The sequence below is a fragment of the Amblyraja radiata genome, chromosome 9 (genome assembly GCF_010909765.2).
Source record: "Amblyraja radiata isolate CabotCenter1 chromosome 9, sAmbRad1.1.pri, whole genome shotgun sequence".
NCBI lineage: Eukaryota > Metazoa > Chordata > Chondrichthyes > Rajiformes > Rajidae > Amblyraja > Amblyraja radiata.
In genome coordinates, this window is record NC_045964.1 from 72,828,458 (window position 1) to 72,848,103 (window position 19,646).

At 42.8% G+C, this 19,646-nt stretch overlaps 1 protein-coding gene across 3 annotated transcripts in view; it reads right to left on the reverse strand.

The window, feature by feature from the left end:
• Nucleotides 1–19,646, reverse strand: part of otub2 (OTU deubiquitinase, ubiquitin aldehyde binding 2) — a 31,860-nt gene that overhangs the window by 4,608 nt on the left and 7,606 nt on the right. For all 3 annotated transcript variants that reach the window (XM_033027725.1, XM_033027724.1, XM_033027726.1), the window contains 3 exons: nt 8,582–8,674; nt 5,787–5,905; nt 2,024–2,108 (listed from right to left, as the gene is read on the reverse strand). In XM_033027725.1, coding sequence (XP_032883616.1) covers nt 2,024–2,108; nt 5,787–5,905; nt 8,582–8,674 — 297 coding nt within the window. The remainder of the gene's footprint in view (nt 1–2,023; nt 2,109–5,786; nt 5,906–8,581; nt 8,675–19,646) is intronic.

The following is a 19,646-nucleotide window of genomic DNA, read 5'->3' on the forward strand; positions in this document are numbered from 1 at the left end:
GAGAAAAAGATTAGTTAAAACAAATGTAGGTCCTTGCAGTCAGAAACGGGTGAATTGATCATGGGGAACAAGGACATGGCAGACCAATTGAATAACTACTTTGGTTCTGTCTTCACTAAGAAAGACATAAATAATCTGCCGGAAATAGCAGGGGACCGGGGGTCAAATGAGATGGAGGAACTGAGTGAAATCCAGGTTAGCCGGGAAGTGGTGTTAGGTAAATTGAATGGATTAAAGGCCGATAAATCCCCAAGGCCAGATAGGCTGCATCCCAGAGTACTTAAGGAAGTAGCCCCAGAAATAGTGGATGCATTAGTGATAATTTTTCAAAACTCTTTAGATTCTGGAGTAGTTCCTGAGGATTGGAGGATAGCTAATGTAACACCACTTTTTAAAAAGGGAGGGAGAGAGAAAACGGGGAATTACAGACCAGTTAGTCTAACGTCGGTAGTGGGGAAACTGCTAGAATCAGTTATTAAAGATGGGATAGCAGCACATTTGGAAAGTGGTGAAATCATTGGACAAAGTCAGCATGGATTTATGAAGGGTAAATCATGTCTGACGAATCTTATAGAATTTTTCGAGGATGTAACTAGTAGAGTGGATAAGGGAGAACCAGTGGATGTGTTATATCTGGACTTTCAGAAGGCTTTCGACAAGGTCCCACATAAGAGATTAGTATACAAACTTAAAGCACACGGTATTGGGGGTTCAGTATTGATGTGGATAGAGAACTGGCTGGCAGACAGGAAGCAAAGAGTAGGAGTAAACAGGTCCTTTTCACAATGGCAGGCAGTGACTAGTGGGGTACCGCAAGGCTCAGTGCTGGGACCCCAGCTATTTACGATATATATTAATGATCTGGATGAGGGAATTGAATGCAACATCTCCAAGTTTGCGGATGACACGAAGCTGGGGGGCAGTGTTAGCTGTGAGGAGGATGCTAGGAGGCTGCAAGGTGACTTGGATAGGCTGGGTGAGTGGGCAAATGCATGGCAGATGCAGTATAATGTGGATAAATGTGAGGTTATCCACTTTGGTGGCAAAAACAGGAAAGTAGATTATTATCTGAATGGTGGCCGATTAGGAAAGGGGGAGATGCAACGAGACCTGGGTGTCATGGTACACCAGTCATTAAAAGTAGGCATGCAGGTGCAGCAGGCAGTGAAGAAGGCGAATGGTATGTTAGCATTCATAGCAAAAGGATTTGAGTATAGGAGCAGGGAGGTTCTACTGCAGTTGTACAGGGTCTTGGTGAGACCACACCTGGAGTATTGCGTACAGTTTTGGTCTCCTAATCTGAGGAAAGACATTCTTGCCATAGAGGGAGTACAGAGAAGGTTCACCAGACTGATTCCTGGGATGTCAGGACTTTCATATGAAGAAAGACTGGATAGACTCGGTTTGTACTCGCTAGAATTTAGAAGATTGAGGGGGGGATCTTATAGAAACTTACAAAATTCTTATGGGGTTGGACAGGCTAGATGCAGGAAGATTGTTCCCGATGTTGGGGAAGTCCAGAACAAGGGGTCACAGTTTAAGGATAAGGGGGAAATCTTTTAGGACCGAGATGAGGAAAACTTTTTTCACACAGAGAGTGGTGAATCTCTGGAATTCTCTCCCGCAGAAGGTAGTTGAGGCCAGTTCATTGGCTATATTTAAGAGGGAGTTAGATGTGGCCCTTGTGGCTAAAGGGATCAGGGGGTATGGAGAGAAGGCAGGTACAGGATACTGAGTTGGATGATCAGCCATGATCATATTGAATGGCGGTGCAGGCTCGAAGGGCTGAATGGCCTACTCCTGCACCTATTTTCTATGTTTCTAACTACATAAAAGTTAATATAAACATCCACCACAGTGGATTCCCCACATTCCTCGCTGTGATGGAAGGCAATAAAGTCTAATCATCCCTCATTTGCATCAACTCTGCAGGTAAGGCTGTAATTGTGGCAATTTGAGTAGTTGAGACAAAGGGTTGTAGCAAAACCTTAAAACTATCACTTTTCAGAAAATATATACTTACTGTGCTGCAAGAATTTTCAAATGTTTTTTCAGCAAATCCAGCAGCTAAAAGTTCTTCTCTACTCTGTATTACTTTTTTTCGAAGTCTAAATAAAAAATAATTCACATTAGGTGAAATATGGTATTAACGCACGAGCACGATACTAGGCAAAGTTATGATTTTGCCATATGTTCACTAGTAACTATGACCATAATATTTCCCATAAAATAAACGCAGAAAATTCACCATGATTCAGTTGGATTCTTTAAATGTTGGTTTATTTTTCCAGTTTATTCCTTGGCACACATCTATGGCAGTAACTAGGCTGGTCCAGAAGACTAAGTCACATGGGATCCATAGTGTGTTGGTATGTTGGATACAAAATTGGCTTGGTCATAGAAGACAAAAAGTTGTGATAGAAAGGTGTTTTTGTTTACCAGAGGTTTGTGATCAGTGGGTGGCACAGCGGTAGAGCCTCAGTGCTAGTGCTAGAGACACGGGTTCAATTCTAACTATGGCTGCTGTCTGTGCCGAGTTTGTACATTCTCCCGGCGACCTCATGCGGTTTCTTCAGGTGCTCCGGCTTCCACCCACATTCCAAAGATGTGCAGATTCGTAGGTTAATAGGCTTCTGTAAATTGCCCCTAGTGTGTAGGATGCAAAAGTGTGATAATAAAGAACTAGTGCACGGGTGATTGATAGTCAGTGTGGACCTGGTGGGCTGAAGGGTCTCTTTCCACCATGTATCTCTAAACTAAAAAGTTCTGCAAGGATCATTGCCGGGACCTGGTTTACAACAAACAAATGCCCAAACATCTTATGGTAACCAGCAGCCAGGTTTGAAATATCATTTGCAATTCAACTTTCTCATCAATAATTCTCATGAAGTTAGTGTTGGAACTGATGGAAATGCGGAAAAGCTACGTAAATATATCAGATACTTTGGTGAAAATTGATTTCAGTTTTGCACTGAACATTGGGGATTTGTAATGTTAATATGTGATTCATAAGTGATAGAAACATCGAAATATAGAAAATAGGTGCAGGAGTAGGCCATTCGACCCTTCGAGCCTGCACCGCCATTCAATATGATCATGGCTGATCATCCAACTCAGTATCCTGTACCTGCCTTCTCTCCATACCCACTGATCCCTTTAGCCCCAAGGGCCACATCTAACCCTCTTAAATATGTGGATCTGCCACAAGATAGGTCATAGGTGATAAGAGTAGCATTGAGCCATTCAGCCCATCATGTTTACCGCCATTCAATCATTGCTGATCTACATTGCATTCCGAAAGTATTCAGACACTTTCACTTTTCCACATTTTTCTACGTTACAGCCTTATTCTAAAATAGATTAAATTCTTTTTTTTTTATCATCAAACTACACTCAATACCCCATAATTAAAAAGCAAAAGCAGGTCAGGTGTTTAGAATTTTTTGCTAGGTAATTAAAAAGAAATAACTGAAAGATCACATTTACATAAGTATTCAGACCGCGGGGCGCGGACTTAACATCGGAGCAGATCCCTTGCTTGGGATTGCTCCCACCGCGGAACCAACACCAAGGGCTCGCAGTCTCCGGTGAGGTCGAGTCGGGAGCTCCAACGTCGCAGAAGGTTCACCAGCCCCGACGCGAGGTTCGATCACCCGGCGCGGGGACCTAACATCCCCCCGATGCGGGAGCGGATCGCCTCGACGCGGAGGGCCCGAACGCCGCCGGCTACGGGAGTCAAGATCATCGCGTCAACGGGGGCTCGAGGATCACGACCGAGGAAGAACTATGGGAAGGACTTAGAACTTTATTTCGCCTTCCACCACAGTGAGGAATATGTAGGAGTCACTGTAGTGGATGTTCATGTTAAAATGTGTTTTTGAGTGATCTGTTACTTTTAATTGTATGACTGACCTGGCCAATGAAATTCTTCGTATGTTGCAAAACATACTTGGCGAATAAAGTGTGATTCTGATTCTGATTATTGCGGCACCTTTGGCAGCAATTACAGCCTCAAGTCTTCTAGGGTATGACGCTACAAGCTTGGCACACCTGTATTTGGGTAATTTCTCCCATTCTTCTCTGCAGATCCTTTCAAGCTCTGTCAGGTTGGATGGGGAGCGTCAATGCACTTCTATTTTTAGGTCCCTCCAGAGATGTTCGATCAGGTTCAAGTCCGGGCTCTGGCTAGGCCACTCAAGGACATTCACAGATTTCTCATGAAGCCACTCCTGCGTTGCCTTGGCTGCATGCTTAGAGTCGTTATCCTGATGCAAGATGAACCTCCGCCCCAGTCTTAGGTCCAGAACGCTCTAGAGCAGGTTTTCATCAAGGATCTCACTGCTTTGCTCTGTTCATCTTTCCCTCGATCCTGACTAGTCTCCCATTTCCTGCCGCTGAAAAACATCCCCACAGCATGATGCTGCCACCTCCATGCTTCACCGTAGATATATTGGCCAGGTGATGAGCAGTGCCTAGTTTCCTCCAGACGCGATGCTTGGCATTCAGGCCAAAGAGTTCAATCTTGGTTTCATCAGACCACCAAATCTTGTTTCTCATGGTCCGAGTCCTTTAGGTGCCTTTTTGCAAACTCCAAGCGGGCTGTCATGTGCCTTTTACTGAGGAGTGGCTTCCGTCTGGCCACTCTACCATAAAGGCCTGATTGGTGGAGTGCTGCAGATATGGTTGTCCTTCTGGAAGGTTCTCCCATCTCCACAGAGGAACTCTGGAGCTCTGTCAGAGTGACCATCGGGTTCTTGGTCACCTCCCTGACCAAGGCCTTTCTTCCCCGATTGCTCAGTTTGGCCGGGCAACCAGTTCTATGAAGAATCCTGGTGGTTCCAAAGTTTTTCCATTTAAGAATGACGGAGGCCACTGTGCTCTTCGGGACCTGCAATGCTGCAGAAATTGTTTTATACCCTTCCCCAGATCTGTGTCTCGACACAATCCTGTCTCGGAGGTCTACGGACAATTCCTTCGTATTCATGGATTGGTTTTTGCTCCGACATGCACGATCAACTGTGGGACCTTATATAGACAGGTGCGTGCCTTTCCAAATCATGTCCAATCAATTTAATTTACCACTAGTGGACTCCAATCAAGTTGTAGAAACATCTCAAGGATAATCAATAGGATGAACCTAAGCTCAATTTTGAGTGTCATAGCAAAGGGTCTGAATACTTATGTAAATATGATATTTCAGTTATTTATTTTTAATTACTTTGCAAAAATTTGTAAACACCTGTTTTCGCTTCTTCATTTTGAGGTATTGTGTGTAGATTGATGATTTAAAAAAATGAATTAAATCCATTTTAAAATAAGCCTAACGTAACAAAATATGGAAAAAGTGAAGGGGTCGGAATACTTTCAATGCAATGTATCTCTCCCTCCTAACCCCATTCTCCTGCCATCTCCCAATAATCTCTGACACCTGTACTAATCAAGATTCTATCTATCTGCCTTAAAAATATCCACTGATGGCCTCCACAGTCTTCTGTGGTAAAGAATTCCACAGATTCACCAAATAAATGTCTCCTCATCTCCTTCCAAAAATAATGTCCTTTTATTTTGAGGCTATGACCTCTAGTCCTAGTCCCCATCTAGGTCTTGAACACTTCCTTGGGTACTTGACATCTTTTCCACGTTCCCCTTCATTGAAACAGGACACTAGCGCACATGTAGGGTGTGTGAAAATGTCTGACGCCCTGTACTTCGAAACCAAATCTAAAATTTGCATTTCACTCTACTTATCTATTATTCTCCAATATAATGTGCAGCAGCAAACTTACTTTTTGACTCCTTTTTTATTTTCAAGCAGTGACTCCAGATAAGCAAAGCTTAGTGCACGATAAAAGCAATTTCCATCACCAAGTGTCCTTCTGAAGAAAGCATACTTTCTACTGATATCCTGAATGAAAATGAAAGAGATATCTAAAATACATTAAATTAATTAAAGCATAAATGTTTACAAAAACAAGGTACTACAAGTATGATTTCATGGCCATTTCCTTGTACATTTTACATAAGGAATATTGAGGGTCCACCTTGAGATAATAGGGAAAGTCACTTTGCACCAGAGTTTGCTGTTAATTGTTCAAGACATAAGCAAAAAGAGTCTCATGTATATCCTGGTAATGATACACATGCAGGAAGTTTTGGAAACTGGGGCCTGGGAATGTTTGTTTTAATTTTGAAAATAAATTCCATGCTAACATCTGTATTTCCAACAAAGCATCAACATTAAGATTAGTTTTGTTGTTTTTCTAGAGTCGAGTATTTTCTCAATCTATTTCAGATTACAGAAGCAGATCTCCTACTTCGAAGGGAATGATTGGATAATCATATCCTATCCAGTGCCCTCCATAATGTTTGGGACAAAGACCCTTCATTTATTTATTTGCCTCTGTACTTCACAATTTGAGATTTGTAATAGAAAAAAAAATCACATGTGGTTAAAGCGCACATTGTCAGATTTTAATAAAGGCCATTTTTATACATTTTGGTTTCACCATGTAGAAATTACAGCAGTGTTTATACATAGCACCCCCCCCCCCTCCCCCATCCACCCACCCCCAGAGCAACCACAGTTCTGGAAAAAGGTCTTGTGGACAGATGAGACAAAGATTAACATATCAGAGTGATGGCAAGAGCAAAGTGTGGAGGAGAGAAGGAACTGCCCAAGATCCAAAGCATACCACTTTATCTGTGAAACACGGTGGTGGGGCTGTTATGGCCTGGGCATATATGGCTGCTGAAGGTACAGGGTTCACTTATCTTCATTGATGATACAACTGCTGATGGTAGTAGCATAATGAATTCTGAAATGTATAGACACATCCTATCTGCTCAAGTTCAAACAAATGCCTCAAAACTCATTGGCAAGACAATGATTGCAAGTATACTGTTAAAGCAACAAAGGAGTTTTTCCACATCTAAAAAATGGTCAATTCTTGAGTGGCCAAGTCAATCACCCGATCTGAACCCAATTGGGCCTGCCTTCCATATGCTGAAGAGAAAACTGAAGGGGACTAGCCCCCAAAACAAGCATAAGCTAAAGATAGCTGCAATACAGGCCTGGCAGAGCATCACCAGAGAAGACATGAATCGCAGACTTCAAGCAGTCATTGCATGGAAAGGATATGCAATAAAATACTAAACATGACTACTTTCATTTACATGACATTGCTGTGTCCCAAACATTATGGTGTCCTGAAAAGGGGGGACTATGTATAAACACTGCTGTAATTTATACATGGTGAAACCAAAATGTATAAAAATGGCCTTTATTAAAATCCCACAATGTGCACTTTAACCACATGTGATTTTTTCCATTACAAATCTCAAATTGTGGAGAACAGAGGCAAATAAATAAATAATGGGTCTTTGTCCCAAACATTATGGAGGGCACTGTAGATGCGACTTGAAGAACAGGCTGCACATGATCCATGACTAGACAATAAATAAATATTTCTAAATTATTTAGTGAAGCTGAAATGGATTTTAACTTTGCAACAAGAGCTTCTTGATTGCTCATTTTTGGTTGGGTATCCAAATCAACTAAAAAATGTATGATAATTATTTTTTAAATATACACTTTGGTACTATGTTTTGTAATGTTTCTTAATAATCCGTAATAATGAAGAAATTATGATGAACGTGCCACATACTGTCCAATTCCAAGAAATGACTAAAGTTGATAATTCCTGAGCAAATCCTTACTACTGTGGACTTTCAATAGCCCAGTGAGCTTTTATTTTTGGTTATGAGTTTACTATAGATCTTCAACATTAAAAGTAAAAGTTTTAAATGTAATCAATGCAAATAGAATCAGTACTAACCACATCATTGAAAGAATATAAAATTATAAAATGACTGGACAAGCTAAATTCAGGAAAAATGTTCCCAATGTTGGGCCAGTCCAGAACCAGGGGCCAGTCTTAGAATAAAGGGGAGGTCATTTAAGACTGAGGTGAGAAAAAAACCTTTTCACCCAGAGTTGTGAATTTATGGAATTCCCTGCCACAGAGGGCAGTGGAGGCAAAGTCACTGGATGGATTTAAGAGAGCGTTAGATAGAGCTCTAGGGGCTAGTGGAGTCAAGGGATATGGGGAGAAGGCAGGCACGGGTTATTAGACACATAGACACATAGGTATTATTGATAGGGGACGATCAGCCATGATCACAATGAATGGCGGTGCTGGCTCGAAGAGCCGAATGGCCTCCTCCTGCACCTATTTTCTATGTTTCTATGTTTTTAATGGCTGTGTTATCTAATCCACACCTACCAACAGCAGACCAAAGAGGCATGCTGTTTACTTAAAATGTTGGTAAAATTGCACGACCAGGCAAGTACAATTATTTAAGATATTAGTGTTTTCACTGCTCCATGTGGATGTAATACACAAGATACAATATATCCACACTCTTGCACTACATAGAGACATATCCAATTCTGTTTGCATTTTGTATACACGACTGACAGATTATAATGATTTACGGCATAATTTAATATGCAAAATAATAGTGAATGCAAAGAAAAATAGGAGCGTTAGCCTCCACCAATTTGCAATTAAAAATATCATACCTGTACTTTTTGTTGATAAATTCTGTCTTCAGGATGGTCCTCTCCAAGAGCCCTTATTTCACTTTGATCAGAGACTATACGCACAGATCCATGCTATTTAAATAATAATAGGAAAGATTATTTAATTGACAAGTAAATTCAGTCGCCTCCTGATGACGACAGCAGAGGCAGCAATTCGTTATTTATGAGTAACCAAGAAATCACAATTTAAAGACTGCATTTGGAGCATTGTGTGAAATTCTGGTGGCCCCATTACAGGAAGAATGTGGAGGTTTTGGATAGCGTGCAAAGGAGTTTTACTAGAATGATGCCAGGACGAGTGGGGTTTAGATATTGGGACCATTTGGACGGATTTGGATCATTTTCCCTGGAACAAGGGAGGTTGGGGGGAGACCTGACTGTCTACCTTAAATATCAAATAGGACAGGGCATGATGAAAGGGGCAAAGTTTAAAAGGAAATATGCGGGGCTATTTTAAAAAAAAAGTGTTGTGAGTGCCTGGAACGCTGTCATGGGTGGTGGTGGACGCATACAATAGTGGCCTTGAAGATACTTTCAGATAGACACATGTATATGCAGGGAATGGAGGGATATGGATTATATGCAGGCAGATAAGAGTTGTTCTTGCCATCATGTTTGGCACAGACATTGTGGGCTGAAGGGCCTGTTCTTGTCCTGTACGGTTCTATATGCCACAAAACAAATGTTCCTTTCTTCAAAAATGACAACAAAAGTTGATGACAAAATACTTAAGTATCTGGATAAGCCCTTAAATAACCAAGGAATAGAAATCTATGGCCAACATGGTGGTAAATAAGATGAGTGTAAGAGAGTATTTGATGATTCGTATGAACATCATGAGCTGAAGGACCCGATTCTGTCCTGTACCACGCAGTGGTTCAATGACACTGGACAAAAAGATTAAATAATGGCACCATCCACACACGAGAAAATTATTTCATAACATCATGAGACCTGAAGTACATTATTTTCATCTGTTTAAGAAAGAACTGCAGATGCTGGAAAAATCGAAGGTAGACAAAAATGTTAGAGAAACACAGCGAGTGAAGCAGCATCAATGGAGCGAAGGAATAGGTGACGTTTCGGGTCGAGACCCTTCTTCAGACTGAGGTGGGGGTGGGGGGGAAAGAATAAAGGAAGATGCGGTGGGTTGTGGGAGAGCTGGGGAGGGGAGGGGAAGGAGGGAGAGAGCAAGGACTACCTGAAATTGGAGAAGTCAATGTTCATACCGCTGGGGTGTAAACTACCCAAGCGAAATATGAGGTGCTGTTCCTCCAATTTGCGGTGGGCCTCACTCTGGCCATGGAGGAGGCCCAGGACAGAAAGGCTGGATTCGGAATGGGAGGGGGAGTTGAAGTGCTGAGCCACCGGGAGATCAGGTTGGTTATTGCGAACTGAGTGGAGGTGTTGTGCGAAGCGATCGCCAAGCCTGCGCTTGGTCTCACCGAGATTAATCATACGCTGAATAATCCAACCACATTTTTGTTTGGAAGTGGAAAGAAATAATAGAAATTGCATTCATTGCAATGTGTAAAATGAGTTGAGATACTGTATATCGTTGGAGCGAGAGGAGGAGTTACCTGGGCGGTGAGTTAAAAATCGAGCGCGGGGCTTGCTTTCACAGAGGCCCGGGGAGCTGTTGGTGAGAGGAGGAGTTACCCAAATCTGCAGCGTTCCATCTCACTTCCAGAAAAGGGGTCTGGTTGGTCAGGAAGCATCTGATTGGTGGAAGCGGACCAGAGGAAGCAGCTGATTGGGTGCAACCCCAGGTTTACATTTCTGCTTTCAGGTTAAGGGATCTGTGAGTTGAGGGTACATTGAGTTAAGGGATCAGTGAGTTAAGGGTTCAGTGAGTTAAGGGATCAGTGAGTTAAGGGATCAGTGAGTTAAGGGTTCAGTGAGTTAAGGGATCAGTGAGTTAAGGGTTCAGTGAGTTAAGGGATCAGTGAGTTAAGGGTTCAGTGAGTTGAGGGTACCGTATTTATTAGTAAAGGTACAGTTTAAAGGATAAAGATTTTTATAGTGTGAGGGAGTTGATTTAATTTGGGAGTAAGCTATGTCAGTGGAGATTGGCCCTGTGGTTTGCTCAGCCTGCAACATGTGGGAGATCAGGGATATGGTCGGTGTCCCTAGTGACTACGTTTGCAGGAAGTGTGTCCAGCTGTAGCTCCTGGCAGACCGCATTGAACGATTGGAGTTGCGGTTGGATACATACTGGAGCATCCACGATGCTGGGAAAGTCGTGAATAGCACGTACAGTGAATTGGTCACACCACAGGTAAAAGGTAAGAGGACAGAAAGGGAACGATTGGCCATTAGCCAGCGTAGCAGTAGGCAGGTAGTGCAGGAGTCCCCTGCGGTCATCTCCCTCCTAAACAGGTATACCATTTTGGATACTGTTGGGGGAGATGGCTCATCAGGGGAAGGCAGCAACAGCCAAGTTCATGGCACCATGGGTGGCTCTGCGGCACAGGAGGGGAGAAAAAAGAGTGGAAGGGCAATAGTAAACGAGACTCCAGGATGGTATGTTGCCTCCCTGGTGCAAGGGTCAGGGATGTCACTGAACGGCTGCAGAACATTCTGGAGGGGGAGGGTGAACAGCCAGTTGTCGTGGTGCATATTGTCACCAACGATATAGGTAAAAAAAGGGATGAGGTCCTACAAGGTGAATTTAGGGAGCTAGGAGATAAACTTAAAAGTAGGACCTCAAAGGTAATAATCTCTGGATTACTACCAGTGCCACGGGCTAGTCAGAGTAGAAATAGGAGGATATTCCAGATGAATACGTGGCTTGAAAAATGGTGCAAGGGGGAGGGATTCAAATTTCTACGGCATTGGAACCAGTTCTGAGGGAGATGGGACCAGTACAAACAGGACGGTCTGCACCTGGGCTGGAATGGAACCAATGTCCTTGGGGGAGTGTTTGCTAGTGCTGTCGGGGAGGATTTAAACTAATGTGGCGGGGGGATGGGTGCAAGAGCAGAGAGACAGAGGGGTGTAAAATGAGGGGAGAAGCAATAGGTAGGTAGCAAGGTGAAAAGTAAAAGTGGCAGGCAGACAAATCCAGGGCAAAAATCAAAAAGGGCCACTTTTCAACATAATTGTATAAGGGGTAAGAGTGTTGTAAAAACAAGCCTGAAGGCTTTGTATCTCAATGCAAGGAGCATTCGTAATAAGGTGGATGAGTTGAATGTGCAGATAGTTATTAATGAATATGATATAGTTGGGATCACGGAGACATGGCTCCAGGGTGACCAAGGCTGGGAGCTGAACATCCAGGGATATTCAATATTCAGGAGGGATAGACAGAAAGGAAAAGGAGGCGGGGTAGCGTTGCTGGTTAGAGAGGAGATTAACGCAATAGAAAGGAAGGACATTAGCTTGGAGGATGTGGAATCGATATGGGTAGAGCTGTGAAACACTAAGGGGCAGAAAACGCTAGTGGGAGTTGTGTACAGGCCACCTAACAGTAGTAGTGGAGTTGGGGATGGCATCAAACAGGAAATTAGAAATGCGTGCAACAAAGGTAAAACAGTTATAATGGGTGACTTCAATCTACATATAGATTGGGTGAATCAAATTGGCAGGGGTGCTGAGAAAGAGGATTTCTTGGAATGTATGCGGGATAGTTTTCTAAACCAACATGTAGAGGAACCAACGAGAGAGCAGGCTATTCTAGACTGGGTATTGAGTAATGAGGAAGGATTAGTTAGCAGTCTTGTTGTGCGTGGCTCCTTGGGCAAGAGTGACCATAATATGGTTGAGTTCTTCATTAGGATGGAGAGTGACATTGTTAATTCAGAAACAAGGGTCCTGAACTTAAAGAAAGGTGACTTTGAGGGTATGAGACGTGAATTGGCCAAGATAGACTGGCAATTGAATCTTAAAGGGTTGACGGTGGATATGCAACGGAAGGCATTTAAAAACTGCATGGATGAACTACAACAATTGTTCATCCCAGTTTGGCAAAAGAATAACTCAGGGAAGGTAGTGCATCCGTGGATAACAAGGGAAATCAGGGATAGTATCAAAACAAAAGATGAAGCGTACAAATTAGCCAGAAAAAGCAGCCTACCAGAGGACTGGGAGAAATTCAGAGTCCAGCAGAGGAGGACAAAAGGCTTAATTAGGAAAGGGAAAATAGATTATGAAAGAAAACTGGCAGGGAACATAAAAACCGACTACAAAAGTTTTTATAGATATGTGAAGAGGAAAAGATTAGTTAAAACAAATGTAGGTCCCTTGCAGTCAGAAACGGGTGAATTGATCATGGGGAACAAGGACATGGCAGACCAATTGAATAACTACTTTGGTTCTGTCTTCACTAAAGAAGACATAAATAATCTGCCGGAAATAGCAAGGGACCGGGGGTTAAATGAGATGGAGGAACGGAGTGAAATCCAGGTTAGCCGGAAAGTGGTGTTAGGTAAGTTGAATGGATTAAAGGCCGATAAATCCCCAGGGCCAGATAAGTTGCATCCCAGAGTACTTAAGGAAGTAGCCGCTGAAATAGTGGATGCATTAATGATAATTTTTCAAAACTCTTTAGATTCTGGAGTAGTTCCTGAGGACTGGAGGGTAGCTATTGTAACCCCACTTTTTAAAAAGGGAGGGAGAGAGAAAATGGGGAATTACAGACCAGTTAGTCTAACGTCGGTGGTGGCGAAAATTCTGGAGTCAGTTATTAAAGATGGGATAGTAGCACATTTGGAAAGTGGTGAATTTATTGGACAAAGTCAGCATGGATTTATGAAAGGTAAATCATGTCTGACGAATCTTATAGAATTTTTCGAGGATATAACTAGTAGAGTGGATAAGGGAGAACCAGTGGATGTGTTATATCTGGACTTTCAGAAGGCTTTCGACAAGGTCCCACATAAGAGATTAGTATGCAAACTTAAAGCACACGGTATTGGGGGTTCAGTATTGATGTGGATAGAGAACTGGCTGGCAGACAAGAAGCAAAGAGTAGGAGCAAACGGGTCCTTTTCAGAATGGCAGGCAGCGACTAGTGGGGTACCGCAAGGCTCAGTGCTGGGACCCCAGCTATTTACAATATATATTAATGATCTGGATGAGGGAATTGAATGCAACATCTCCAAGTTTGCGGATGACACGAAGCTGGGGGGCAGTGTTAGCTGTGAGGAGGATGCTAGGAGGCTGCAAGGTGACTTGGAAAGGTTGGGTGAGTGGGCAAATGCATGGCAGATGCAGTATAATGTGGATAAATGTGAGGTTATCCACTTTGGTGGCAAAAACAGGAAAGTAGAATATTATCTGAATGGTGGCCGATTAGGAAAAGGGGAGATGCAACGAGACCTGGGTGTCATGGTACACCAGTCATTGAAAGTAGGCATGCAGGTGCAGCAGGCAGTGAAGAAAGCAAATGGTATGTTAGCATTCATAGCAAAAGGATTTGAGTATACGAGCAGGGAGGTTCTACTGCAGTTGTACAGGGTCTTGGTGAGACCTAGTGTCTATAATTCCCCATTTTCTCTCTCCTTTCTTAAAAAGTGGGTTACATTGGCTACCCTCCAGTCCACAGGAACTGATCCAGAGTCTTGAGAACATTGGAAAATGATCACCAATGATTTCTTGGGCTACCTCGAGTACTCTAGATTGCAGACCATCTGGCCCAAGGGATTTATCTGCCATCAGTCCCAACAGTTTACCTAACACCATTTTCTGACTAATGTGGATTCCCTTCAGTTCCTCCATCCCATTAGATCCTCGGTCCCCGAGTATTTCCAGGAGATTGTTGGTGTCCTCCTCAGTGAAGACAGAACCAAAGTACTCATTTAACTGTTCTGCCATTTCCCCGTTTGCCATTATAAATTCACCTGTCTGACTGTAAGGGACCTACATTCGTCTTCACTAATCTTTTCCTTTTTACATACCTATACAAAGTTTTACAGTCAGTTTTTATATTTCCCACAAGCTTTATTTTATGGCATTTTCCCCCTCTTAATTAACTTTTTTTCCACCTCTTAAACAAACCCTGTTGAGTTCTAACTTTCTCCCAGCCCTCTGGTTATCAGGCTTGGCATACCATTGTTGCAATACACAAGCTTGAATATTTCGCCATAGATATTGGCCAAAATGAAAGAAGCAACAATAAATTGACGTGTTTGGGAAGTTATTTTTGTATACTATTAATTGCTGCTTCTTCAAAGTTAATTGTTATCGAAATTGGAACCTGAACTCCTTTATCGTTCAAAAACGTAAACATTCTGTTGTATGTTTTCTCTTCCTTGTTGCTTGCAATACACTAATGGCAAAATGGTGCTTTCTGAACTAATAGCATGTATAGTATAGCTTTCCTAGGGGAGCAGAGTCAAATGTGCCATCGCCAAACCATGTTTTTTTTGGGATAAAAGTTCCAAATTCCTCTCTGTCGATAAAATAATTACGGTGGTACTTTCATACATTCGAACGTTTTCTCTTCGTGTTGTTGTACTCACATCTTCACTCGTGTCTACATTTCTTGCCCGTCTTACCATTATTCCTATTGTTTCTCTCTTAGGCAGGGCTCCAGCAACACTAAATGGTAATTCTTCCGTGATATTATTACACTGCCTATGACCGCTTCAGTATGCTCAGCTCAAGTTTCCAGACTGTCCGAAACTTTCAGAACACAATTAAGAGCACCATCAGGAGGGTGTGAATGATTAGAAGCATTACCCTGCTCAGTATCGTTTATAGTTCTAATTCTACCATTACACTCTTTACGTTTCTCACACTGCCAGCATGTGGTTTCATTAACCTTTTGTCCACAACATATGAGTAACCATTGAGAAGGAACTTTCTGCCAACTTTCTGCTAACGAAACCCATGGTTAAACTAAAAGGTTCCTCAGAAAGTAAAAAAGTCGATTACTATTTACCCCCTACCTGAGGGATTAAAAGTAAATAACTCGATTACTATTTATCCCCTACCTGAGGGATTAAAAGTAAATAACTCGATTACTATTTACCCCCTATATTTGTTTCCTTTTCGATATGTAAAGTTGTTTTTCAGCTTTTCGATGTCAGGGATTCAAAGAAATTTATATTTGTTTTCTTTTCGATAAGTAAGATATTTTTCTCAGCTTTTCGACGTCATGTCCGTTGTTTTGCGGCTTAAAATCTGACGGGGAACGAACATGACGTCGAAAAGCCTCTGTGGCATTTGCAGCAGCTTTGAGTCACAGCCACCATTTTACAAGCGAAAGCTCAAGCTCACCGCCACACTCTCGTCTCCCCCCCACCCTCCCGTCTCCCCCCGGCCAATGAAGTGATGGACACGGGGGTCTGGACCAATCGCTGACCGTTGTCAATGACTGACAAGGTGTTGGACCAATCCCGTACCCGGAGACGTCATGTCCGTTCGGCGTCTTTTCTACGTCATGTCCGTTCTGCGTCTTGTCCGATCGGTGTTGTGTCTGTTCGGCTTCGTATCCTTTCGGCGTCGTGTCTGTTCGGCTTTGTATCCTTTCGGCGCCATGTCCTTTCGGCATTGTGTCCTTTCGGCATCGTGTCCGTTCAGCTTCGTGTCCTTTCGCCGTTGTGTCTTTTCGGCGTCGTGTCCATTCGGCGTTGTGTTCATTCGGCGTTGTGTCCTTTCGGTGACGTGTCCGTTCAGCTTTGTGTCCTTTCGGCGTTGTGTCCATTCGGCTTCTCGGCTTCGACTTCTTGGCTTTGGCTTCTCGTCCTTCGGCGTCCCGTCCGGGTACCGCTAGACACACCCCTAATTTCCTGATTGATGCTATCCCAAACCTCCCTACTGCTGTTTGGTGGTCTCCAACAAGTGATTTCTGCCCTTGGCTATTTCGCAGTTCTACCCATACTGATTCTACAGCATCCAAGCTAATGTCTCTCCTTGCTATTGCATTAATTTCCGCTTTAACCAGCAATTCCACCCCACCCCACCCTTTCTGTCGATCCTTCCTGAATATCAAAATCTTTCCCATTTCAACAATCCTAATTCTGGACTTGCTGCCAGTCCTGCCCCTCTCCCAGCCATGTTTCCTTATGGTTATAATATCCCTGTTCCATGCAGCAATTGAGATCTACTGCCTTCCCAGTCAGGCCTATTGCATCCAATAGCATCCATAGATCTATCAGAGTTTCCGCACTCTGACTTGCCACTGCGTTTGCTTTCTACTGAACTTTCTCACACTAACATTATTAATTATTAAGTAAGTGGGAACGTGACATTTAGAAAATAATAGGATTGGCCAGAATCTACGTAGATTATTTGAGGGAAAACCATGTTTGATAGATCTATTTCCAGCTAACACAATACAACCTTTATGTTATGACACATTTCGATTTTCAAAAAGCCATCGATGTTTAGAAGTATTTGTGCACATTTGAGAATAAGTTAACATACAGAAAACACAGTAGGAATAAATAGGTTGTTTTCATTGCGGGCTCTAGCTAGTGTGATGTTGCAGGCATCAATGCCATGACCCCAGCTGTTCACCATCTATGTCGATGATATGGATGGAAGGCATCCAAGTGGAATGTGTCCAAGTTTGCTGATGATGCAGAATCATGAGGCCCTTGGCTATGTCACAGTTCCACCCATACTGATTCTACAGCATCCGAGCTAATGTCTCTCCCAGCTGGACAGTGTGGGCTGTGAGAAGGATGCTGGAGACTTTGGAGGGATGCTCATGTCCATGGGCAAGGACATGGCATATAATGAGAAAAATGTGAGTTTATCCACTTTGTTGGAATAAAAATAGAAAGGTGGAACATTTCTTTTATTATGGCAAAAGAACAATTAGTGATGATTCTCCTGATGTGCTTTATGTTCCTGATGCCAGGGACCTGGTAGCCTTGCACACATATCACAGAAAATGCGTGTGCAGATATTGCAAGCAATTAGGAAGGCAAATGATAATAATGGCATTTAGTGCAAGAAGACTGGAGTACAAATAACCTCTGTGGTACGGCAGTTTGGGCAACAGAAATTCGCCCTTATGGAATTTATAAACCACCACAGAAATTACGGGCATACAGAATTTTTAAAAATCATTCAATTTACGTGAAAGAATGTAAACACCACAAAATATTTTATTCAACTTGCATATCTTGACATGGCTCTGTGTTATGGAAAATAGTAATATGGGATATTTCCTAAGAAAGCAACCCCAAAATACAGGGGTCATCAGTCCCAGGGTGGGGCCATCTGATAATTAGATAAACCCATGATGAGACAAATCTGGAACATGTTTTACAGGTCTTGTCTCTCTTTCAAAGGAAGAATAGGCAGTAAAATGTGCAACGAAGGTTCCTGAGATTGATTCCTGGGTTAGGTGTATATTGTGAGATTAAACAGATTGGGCCTATAGTCTTGAGTTTAGAATAACAGAGCACGACTTAATTGAAAAAAGACAATAGGACTGACAGGTATGCCTGAATGGGAGTCAGCGCTCTACTGACTAAGTGGTCAATACCTGTGCCATATTAACTTGTGAATGTTTTATGGCTGGACCAAATTTAACTGCTGTCATTCACTTATATCCATCAGTGGATTTCTTTAACACCGAGAGAGCAGATGTTATCAACATTAAAGAATCATAATGGAACACCAGGTCGGCAATAATATTCCATTTCTGGAGCTTGCTTTCCAATCTACTAGCAACCACACTGAGAGGCCAAAAGGATACCAGACATGCAAAATGGAAATGAAAACAGATTTCTCAGCATGTCAAACAGCGTCTAAATAGCAAAACAGTTAACAGTGCAGAGCCAGATGTGAAACACTCACTCTTTCTCTCCCTACATATGCTACCTGACCTGATTGGAATTTTTAGATTTTTTTTTCCAGATTTCCAGCATCTGCAATATTTTGAATTCTGTTTAAAAAAAGGAAGCTTAACGAGTGGACGAAGTGATGCTCTGCGGAGTTGTGGGTATGAGGCACCATAGGGATAGTAAAGAAAGTGCTCGAATCCACCTGTTCCATTCAAACTAGAAAGACACTGACTGCCCCCTTTAAAAATTGTCCTGCATCAGAAAACAAACTATGTTGACTTGATGAGTAACCCTAAAACAAAAACAATTGCACCATCATTTTTGGCTGTCAACACAATTCATGGACTAACTATCCAATGTTTTTTTTCCCCTTGATAAAGCAAACAAATACTTCACTGTAAAACCGTTTGGACATGTTCTAAAGAAACCCTGTAGAGAGGAACTGCAGATGCTGGTTTACACCGAAGATAAGACACAAAATGCTGGAGTAACTCAGCAGGACAGGCATCATCTGTTTGGATGGAAGTTTGGATATAGTTGACAGTAGATTATACTACAATGCCCTAGTTTGCCAATTAGACTAGGTTGAGTCTGCTGCTATGTGTAGCATCATCAACGATGGAGTCATTGGTGAATGGTACCAATTACAATCGTGCACCTGCCTCTCTCACCCTTCAAACCTCAAACCCGGTTAGTAATGCTACTCTGAAGATAGATACAAAACGCTGGTGTAACTCAGTGGGTCAGGCAGCATCACTGGAGAAAAGGAATAGGTGACGTTTCAGGTCGAGACACTTCTGAAGATTCCTGGGTGTTCGTATCCTTTTGTTATTACCTCTTCCACACCCAACAACGGACCGTTGTGGGCTTCACCTATCCTGGCTCATCGGTGCCGGCTCTGTTCTGTTCCCTTTCCATACATCTAGACTCTCAGTCTGAAGAAGGGTCTCGACCCGAAACGTCACCTGTTCCTATTTCTCCAGATATGCTGCCTGGCCTGCTGAGTTACTCCCAGTATTTTGTGTATATCTACGGTGTAAACCAGCATCTGCAATTCCTTCCTACACAATGAACCATTCTACAATTCCTTGCTCAACGTCTGCTTTGATCTGTCGTTTTCACACCTTACCCTTCCATATCTCTAGTCTCCCCCCTCCCCCTACTCTATTCCTCCACCCCCCCCTCTATTCCTCCACCCCAACCCCTCCCCCCTCTATTCCTCCACCCCACCCCCCCCCCTCTATTCCTCCACCCCACCCCCCCCTCCCCTCTATTCCTCCACCCCAACCCCTCCCCCCTCT